At 45.3% G+C, this 8,803-nt stretch overlaps 1 protein-coding gene and 1 long non-coding RNA gene across 3 annotated transcripts; one reads left to right on the forward strand and one right to left on the reverse strand.

The window, feature by feature from the left end:
• Window positions 1-3,535: 3,535 nt before the first annotated feature.
• Window positions 3,536-8,286, reverse strand: LOC148644737 (NADPH oxidase organizer 1-like). Of its 2 annotated transcripts, XM_088612769.1 has the most exons (9): window positions 8,141-8,286; window positions 7,772-7,852; window positions 7,602-7,674; window positions 6,944-7,127; window positions 6,314-6,519; window positions 5,866-5,976; window positions 5,437-5,554; window positions 4,649-4,727; window positions 3,536-4,615 (listed from the first exon to the last, which is right to left on the reverse strand). In XM_088612769.1, the coding sequence occupies exons 1-9, from the start codon at window positions 8,204-8,206 to the stop codon at window positions 4,073-4,075; spliced, it is 1,461 nt and encodes a 486-aa protein (XP_088468895.1). In that variant the 5' UTR covers window positions 8,207-8,286; the 3' UTR covers window positions 3,536-4,072. The 2 variants fall into 2 exon arrangements, with proteins under 2 accessions (XP_088468895.1, XP_088468894.1); XM_088612768.1 differs by having other exon boundaries at window positions 3,536-4,727.
• Window positions 4,727-7,376, forward strand: LOC148644738 (uncharacterized). Its single transcript, XR_015928458.1, has 3 exons — window positions 4,727-5,298; window positions 5,921-6,119; window positions 6,213-7,376. It is a non-coding gene; the product is annotated as an uncharacterized LOC148644738 (long non-coding RNA).
• Window positions 8,287-8,803: the final 517 nt, after the last annotated feature.

Below are 8,803 nucleotides of genomic sequence, written 5' to 3' on the forward strand. Positions count from 1 at the left end.
ACTTAAGCCATTAATCCATTTATTTATGAAAACTTGTCATTTAAGGTCTAAAGGCTACTGAGGGATTTTGGTTCTCAAATGGTCTCTGAATGAATTTAACATCATTTTAATCTTTCCAAACCTTTACAAATTGGTGATCGATAAATACTACTGGACTGAGTCTATTAAGAACCAGGAGTAAAAATCCTAATATGCTTTAGCATATTAACAATAATTATTTGTGTGTCCAGTTGAACTGCTCTCAGCTTGCAATGACAGTTTATAAGCTTGATGTCTATGAGAACAATTATGACTTTAATTACCCTCTGGTATCATCTGAAATCTGATCCTTTGTGAATAAACTTGCGGTGTTTATTTGGGGATAACTAGACCATTCCCTGTCTAATCATTTTGTATTTTTGCATTTCAGATCTAACCTTCATTTAAATGACAAAAATTGAACCGGAGACCTGCATTTTGATCATTAATGATAAAAGCATTGAATTGTGGAATTGAGATCACCTTGATGTTACTCAGTTATGTCTTTTTTGTCTTAAATATGAATACAAAGCTGGTTGCCCTTCACACTACATGCCCCAAGACGCAGACATATGGCAGAATCAAACCAGATGTGAGCCGCACAGGATAACTTACTATAGCAGAAAATTGAGGTGAAAATGTGCCATTTTTGCAGGTGCACTATCGCATGGTGAAAAAGAAGGTACATTTGGAAAAGGATTTTTTTTTCCTGCACACAGATAACCAGCTCAACCAGTTTGTTTTGAAGCACTCGAGTAACTGCAGACATGCAGCCAGAGTTTAAATTGCTCACACATGCAGGTTGGACAGCAGGTTCTACAAGTCCTTCCTCTGTGAACTTCAGCTTCCAGAAATGTTATGATGGAAGTTTCAACTCAAGGGCTAAAAAATGAGTGGGGCCAGTATGATGTAATGTATTCTTTAGGTAATGATTATATAGAAAGGAAATGATGAGAAACCTTTGCAGGGAATATCCTGTTTCATCTTTTTATTCGAAGTGGTTAGTATATTATTTCCTAAAAAAATCAAGTTGCTCTGATTCTAGTTTTCTTTGTTGTCCTTCAATATTTTAGAATTTAGCTGTTATTGCAGTTTCTGGAGGTATAACAGGAAGACAGTGACTAACGAGTTTAAGACAGAAGAAAGTAGGTTAAGCTTGATTTTTTTTCATTGGACAAATTCCTTACATTTTTGCTTTGCGATTTATCTCGTTGAAGATCTTCAACACGAAACACGAACACGAAAACATGCTTCTTATCTGCTAGGTTGTCACTCAGCTTGATTTTGTACGTGTTTAACCACCAGCTAAAATGGGACAGAAGGAAACTCGCTTTGTTTAGAAGAAAAATACTTTTGTGGAGATCCTGCGAGGGAAAGGGGGGTGGATGTAATTTGTACTTTGTCTTTTGCTGCTTGGTTTTTGTCTGACGAATGACTGCCTTCCCCAAGGCACGGGGGACTGGGGGTCCTCTACCCGGCTTCAGTCTGTAGGGCCGCCGTGGGTCACTGTGCAGTTCGGTGCCACACGCTCGTTTAGACAGATAAGAGTTTTGTCACAACAGTTGTGCTGTCTCATTTCTCAATACAAAGGGACTACCTCGTTATGTCCAACTCAGTAATGCCCTCTCCCCATCTGTTCTTTCAACAATTTTATAAATGTGTGCAATGGAACAATTGAACATAGCTAATTAGTATCTGTAGATGCAAACTGTAAGGGTTTTTCCTCGCAGATTTTCTGATTTCTTTGACATTTCTTTTATTCTGGATGCATTACATGCCGTTACATAAGGAACAAATATTTTTGTTATTTTGCTTAATGATGATAATCGGTCTGCTAAGTAGAGGTCTAATCTGCAAAATCTAAACTTTTTCCGGACCTCCTTGTCCCGGAACCTTAATGATTTTCTTAACCTTAAAACACAAAAATGACTTCCATCCATCCAGTTTTAATCGCGGGATTCACTTACAGAACATTTCTCTTGTGCCCAGAAAAAAAACTTATAGGAACAGATACCACACTCATTATTAATATGCTCTATTATTATTATTATTATTATTATTATTATTATTATTATTATTATTATTATTATTTCTTAGTTCTACTCATTGGTCCTGTAAAGCTCTGTCCTGACAGTTTTCCCTGCCAGAATTAGTTTGCGCTCGTTCTTTAAGTTTATTAATCGTAAACATCTGTAACTTGTCCAAAACGTTACTGTAGTATTTTACACATTGTAATTAGCGACAAGCATGTTCTTTCATATTCTTGTTTTTTTTATAAAGTTGCTAGATTCTTAACAAGATAGTTAACATTTGGCTATTCCACAGCTTTAACCTGAGCTGTTTGCATTGTTTGACGTGCTAAACTCTCTGTCACGTGGGACCAGTAATTGTGATTCCCATAACCTTCGCACGTATGCAACTTCCTTATGAGAACGGCGACACTTTTTGATTGCCCATGCAGGAAATGTTTAAATCTGTTTGGGAACGTAACGTATAATTACAATAATCCGTCCATCCGTGTCGTTACCGCTTGTCCAGCACAGTGTCGCGGGGGAAAGGCATGAACAACAGATTTTCTTCAAAATTGAAAAGTGGTCCAATTACTGTGGATCTATCCGATTTTTTGCCGACACGGTCCAGATGACGATGGTCCATTTTTAAATTCTCCTGTCTGCTAGATGTCTCTTTCAACTGAGAGGTTAAGCTATGCACAGCTGCCTGTGTATTTCCAGAATGTTGTCACCACAGTAAAATCAACGGATTGCTTGCTTGCTGTTCACTTCCTTATCCTTTTGATATCCTTTTTTAAAGATTTTGACTACGGTTGTTGTAAATACTTCTATCCTTGCTCGATCCCATTCCAGCTTTCAGACATTCCTCGGCCTGTGTTGCGTGGGGCCGCTCATCCGTCCACATTCTCACCCCTCCTTCCCGCTCCCGTTGGCAGGAGAGCCGGATCCTATCCAACAAGCAGCAGGTGGGATCAAGAAATCCGGGGTACACCCTGGACAGGACGCCAGTCCGTCAGAGGGCACACACGGACACACACACTCACCCCAGGCCCAATTTCCCCCAAATGTTCCCAAAAGCCTGTTGGCTTGCAAGTATGTGTTTTGCACCTGGATGAAACCCATGCAAACATGAGGAGAACATACAGACTCCACACAGAGGTCCAGAATTGAACATAGGGCCCCAGTGTGACGGAAATCCAGGCTAGTCGTGTTGCTGATTGATGTGCACTATGTGGAGCCTTGTTCTAAGCCATTGTAAAAGCAGTCTGATTGTAAATGTGTTGATGTTTTAAACAGCAGCCACTGGGAGCATGAACAGTCATGCACAGCCGTTTAATAAATGGTGTTTTAGAATCTAAGCAAGATCTATTGTGTCCTGTCATCTTTCCACTCCTTAGATGCAGCTGCATTGCAGGATGCAGAGCTGATTGTGAAAAGCAATGTGAATATTTTGAGACTGGCTCTTCAGTGAGAGACTATGCAGACAAAAAAAGGGGTGCACCATGTAATTTTATACTCAGAAGATCTTTATTTTTCAGTTTTCCAAAGAACAATTCAATACTTATGCGATATGAACATTCTATTTAATGATAGTATTAAAATGACACCCAACCAAAGATAAAAAAAACATTATGCATACAAGGCACAGTAGCTTTTTCCAGTATGGAATATACAGTATGGATACTTCTAAGAATTAGGAAGAGAGAATAAGGGATTCTGAAATGAGGACACAGCCATTAAAACAGATATAACTAAAGTCCCTTTCCCAAGAACTAGATCGAGAACTTTCTTAGCACAAGATACCCAGACCTGCCCTGGAACCCACACAAGAGGGGATGTTAAGTAGATACAATTCTACTACTCTTCCTTGCAATTTTTATGCTGCAACGTTCCTGGATTTGTTTTCGAGAAACACATGCCACAGAATCATACACTGCGTTTTTAATGGACGTGTAAACAAAAAGAAACCTTCATCGGCTCGGGGACAAACAAGGCAGTGAGGAGACCGGATTAGACCGCCAGGAGGGGCGCCTGATCCCCACCTAGCGAGTCTGAATCTCCTCCGTCTCCGGGGACAGGCGGCACTTGGACGCCAGCGCGGCTTTGCAGGTAATGGTGGTGCAACGAGTGAGGATCTCCTGCGCTTTCGGCCGGGGGGGCACCCTGGGGGCGGAGGGAGGCTTGTAGAGGTTGGGCTCGGAGCTGCTTAAGGAGAGGCTCTGCTCGGGGGCGCCGCTGTCGGGACTCTGCCGGTCCGCCACCAGGGCTTGGGGAGTGCGGCTCCGGCCCAGCGGCCCCGGCGCGTCCGACAGGCTGGCCCCCAGGAACTCGCTGCTCGAGGAGAAGGACTCGCTGCTGCAGCCGAGCTCGCTTTCCCCGCTCAGGCTGTCCTTCCGGCTCCCCGGCTCTTCCCGCTCCGCCTCCACGGTGATGGTGGGGACAGGGCCGGGCCTGGGGTCAGACAGCACGTCCAGAGAGCACCACTTCTTCCTGTCCGCTGTCCCCATCGGAGGCACCGCGGCCGCGGACTGGGCCGGCCGCAGGAGCTCCTGGGACCGGCTGAGCCCCTGCCTGTGCGCCGGCGCCAGATTGAGCGCCGAGACGCACAGCTCCCTCTGCAGGCTCCGGAACCCCAGCGGGGGGCTCCTGTAGGGCTGCAGGTACATGGATGGGACGTAACCAGCTCTGCCCTTGTAGCTGCCAAGGAAACGGAGGAACGACACGGTCAGCCACAGCTGTAGTTCGCACAAATGAGGAGAAAAGCAGGAGCTACAAGAATCGGAAGTACCACTGCTCTCAAAACAACCCGACCCGCCTACTCAGGTTCTGGAGGTCTCACTCAGCTTTTTTCTTCCGTGCATGCTTTCTTTTTGGTTTTTGCTATATAATATAAAACTATATATATACAGTATAAACATAATACCTGCCTACAATCAGTGTTGCTTTGCAACAGGCCTTCTACCTGCCCTATCAACTGTCTTGTCTCGCTCTTAGTTTTAGGTTTACAAAGATTCTGTTTTTCGCGCAAAGTCTTGGCCGACACGACTGGCTTCCTCTTTTGCGCTCTTCTGTAATTTGATCTGCATAGTTTCTACGAGCTGAGAGAGCACTTTTGCTCCACACGCTGTGCGGGAGGACGGCCGTTGACGAAAAGCTTCTCGAACAACATTCAGAGTCAACTTTAACAGACAGGAAATGGGGGCTAAAGGAACTTCTCACACACACATCTCAAAACCCCTCCCTTATTGTTATGGCCCAATTGTCTCAGGTAAGAAAGACACTTGTTTTTGTATTCCATGCATTACTGACACTCGCTGACCCCTGCGAGCTCACAGGGTACATGTTCCACATTGCAAGTGTGAGCCTTCCGGTTGGCCTCATTCCCAGTCGTGTCATCGAGCAGTACCTGCTCAGCCACCAGCCGTCGTCCGAGGTCTGTATCACCTGCACCACGGAGCCGATGTTCACCGATAGCTCGTCTGCGTTTTTGGCTTCAAATGTTCGTACTGCGCAGTACAGCCCACCTGCACGCGTGAGGGAGAGAGAGACTGCGTCACTGTGTCTGTCGCTGTGTTTACTGCTGTTAAACAGTGGGGAGATTCCTGCAGCAGGACTCTGTAGGTGTCTTTTTTAGGAAAGCTAGCTCAGTACAAAATGTCCCAAAAATATTTCAGATGTCAGTGTATTCAGATGAACTGTCCTCACTTCATGAAGTGCTGGTTCTCCCGTGACTGTTTATATTTTACTGGGGAGGTGGGGATGATGCTCACTCGGGGGGTCCTGGGGGTTCCCAGTATGGCCCCGCCACTGTGGCCAATGAACCCTCTCTGCTCACCTTCCTCATGTGCGTCCAGCAGCTCCTCCTCTGCCTCGTCCTCGTTCCTCCTCAGGTAGGGCGCCGGGAACCAAGCCAGCTGCTTGTCCTCGTTCTCCACCAGCCACCAGCCTGCGGACAGCGGGACAGCGTGAGACCGACCAGCCCCCTGCCACAGCGCGGGGCGCTCGGGCAGCGAGCCCCGACTTCACACCGTGATGGCCAGAGAAAAGGCCCTTCTGCAGTGCAGAAAGAGCTACTCCCAAACCCAACAGGTAAGTCAAAAAGAACCCAAAAGTGCAGGACAGTCATTTCTCTTTTCGGTACCCAGTCAGTTCTGGCTGAAATACACACACTTCGTTTCCTAGGCAACCGAACCCTAACCCTTACCCTAACCCCACCCCCCTGAAATGGTGAGAACCCGCCCCCCGCAACTAGAAGAGATGGCAGCTGTCCCGCCCACACTCACCCGCGGGGTCCTTGATGAGCACGTCCACCACCTCATCCACGGCCACCCGGAAGGGCTGGTTCTTGGTGTCCTTGGTCTCGTAGGGGGCCACGCACTGGTACGTCTCCGTGACGAAGGGGTGGGTCACGTTGCCCTCGCTCATGCGCTTGCCGTCCACGCCAGCCCTCGGGCTGTCCTCCGGGTCCTCCGGGGGCATGATCACAAAGCTGCTCCGGGGGACAGGACAGATGCATCAGGCAGCGCCGGGGCTTCAGAGCTGGAATAGCCACTGTCCTGCTGCGCGCTCTGCAAACATCATCCCTTCCTCTCCCTGCAATGTCCCAGCGTGCTCTTCCTCTCCCTGCAATGTCCCAACGTGCTCTTCCTCTCCCTGCAATGTCCCAGCGTGCTCTTCCTCTCCCTGCAATGTCCCAGCGTGCTCTTCCTCTCCCTGCAATGTACCAGCATGCTCTTCCTCTCCCTGCAATGTACCAGCATGCTCTTCCTCTCCCTGCAATGTCCCAGCGTGCTCTTCCTCTCCCCGGCGCTCGCCCTCGCTGCACTGCTATCCAACAAGATCCACAGGGTTTTCCCGAAGAGGGATCAAATGGGAATTTAACCCCAGAGCGCTGGGGCTGCGGACCGGATTACCTGTTCTTGGGAAACTCCGGCTGCAGGTCCTGGCTCTGCGGCAGGAAGAACCTGATCACTTCGGCGCTCTGCGAGATCTCGGGATCGCATCTGAGAAGCTCCCCGCAGTACTTCTCCACGCACTTGAGCCGGATCACGGACCGGCCGGGACCCTTCGCCTGGAACAAGGTCTTCAAGTGTCTCGCTGGGAAAAAGGACGAAAGGAAACATGCTCCAGTGTTTTTGACCGAGAAAAATAAACAGGAAAAGTAAAAAAAAATCTGGCAATGCCAGTAACATCTGGGTGTATTCTTTCTTCATGTGCTCTGTCATTCATTCAACTGATGTCATTAATCCTTTAAAGGACAAATATGGACCAGAATTTCTGGTATGTTTGTAATCTGACTAATTATACTTGGAATCATTTAAAGTGCAATAAATGCTGTTTGTTCCACTTCTGTGTTCAATCACCATATACAAATGGACACACAATGCATTTTAGGCGATTTATTTGGAAAACTTATATTTGGTGACTTAATCAGGTTTTAGAAATAACTTCTAGACCTGGAAGACTTTAACCATTTTCCCAATCAGACTGTCAGTCTAAAGCCTTATTTTAACGTTATTTTAGATTAATTCGGAAAGGTTTGATCTCGTCCAGTATCACACCCTAACATACCTTTGAATTTGGGAAGTACACTGTCCGACTTGCGAATCATGTTTTCTGGAGGAAACTTCTTTTTAAGTTGTTTCTATTGGTGCAGAAGGTAGAAGTTTTTTAGAACACACACATTGGCTTAAACACATAGAAACTGTGCCATTTTCATTTACACAAAGTGTTTGCCTTACATGCAGTTTTCTGAATTCCCCGAACGACCGGTACACAACGATGTCACTCTGATCTGACCAAAACACCGAAGTCATGAACATCTGAAAAAGAGCAAGAAAGAAGAGAAAACTATAAAGCTTTGTATTTTTGCATCGTGTATTTTTAAAATATCGTGGAAATAACCTATCCAGGCTGTTTATGAATAGAATTTCAACAGTAGAGCTAATATAAGTGCTAAAATGTTTGTTTTTGTATATGCCACGATTACATCCGTCAATGCAGAATAAACCATAAAGCCCACAAGAGAAAATCACTGCAGTGATTTAATATATTAAATGAATATATTATATTTAATATATTAAGCAATAATTTCAAGATTTTCTCCTTACATTACTCCCGTTCTTGTGCATTACTCCGATAAGTCTCACGTCAACGGGGTAGCGCGGGACACTCATGGCTGCTCGGGCAGAGACGCGTCTCGCCAGAGGATCTGAGTTCAGGTATATATGGACGCGGGCAGACTAGACGGGGGGAGGCGTGGAAGTGTGTCTTTTAACTTCCCTGTCGAAAGAAAAAAAAACACACTGGCCTTCCTTCTCTCAGAATTCCACTCTTGCATAATGGGTTTGAAAGATTTGATTCTTTTCTACCGGACAACAAAGGGATTGACGACTATTTTCTAACAGTAAAAAAAAATTATAAGTGACTGTTGAAGTGTCATTGATAGGTCATAATTTAATTTGCGGATTTACAGCAACGAAGATCTGATCATTGGTCATTGTCCTGCTTCATTTAGGTGTTACTTTTGAGGCGAATTTTAGTTTATTCCCATTGGGAAAAATTCAATAATAACTGGTATTTGCAGCTGTGTTTCAGCTATAATTACTGCCTGTATTAAGATTTACTCAAGTCTTCTTGCTGCTGGACAGTGTTTCATATGATCGTCTTCGACAGGAACCCCAGCAGGTCAAACTAACATTGATATATAGTTATAAAACATTAATATACAAATTAATATAAAAACAAAATATAAAAACATTACTACGGGGCAA

This window comes from Lepisosteus platostomus, chromosome 19 (assembly GCF_059453375.1).
Source record: "Lepisosteus platostomus isolate fLepPlt1 chromosome 19, fLepPlt1.hap1, whole genome shotgun sequence".
Classification (NCBI taxonomy): domain Eukaryota; kingdom Metazoa; phylum Chordata; class Actinopteri; order Semionotiformes; family Lepisosteidae; genus Lepisosteus; species Lepisosteus platostomus.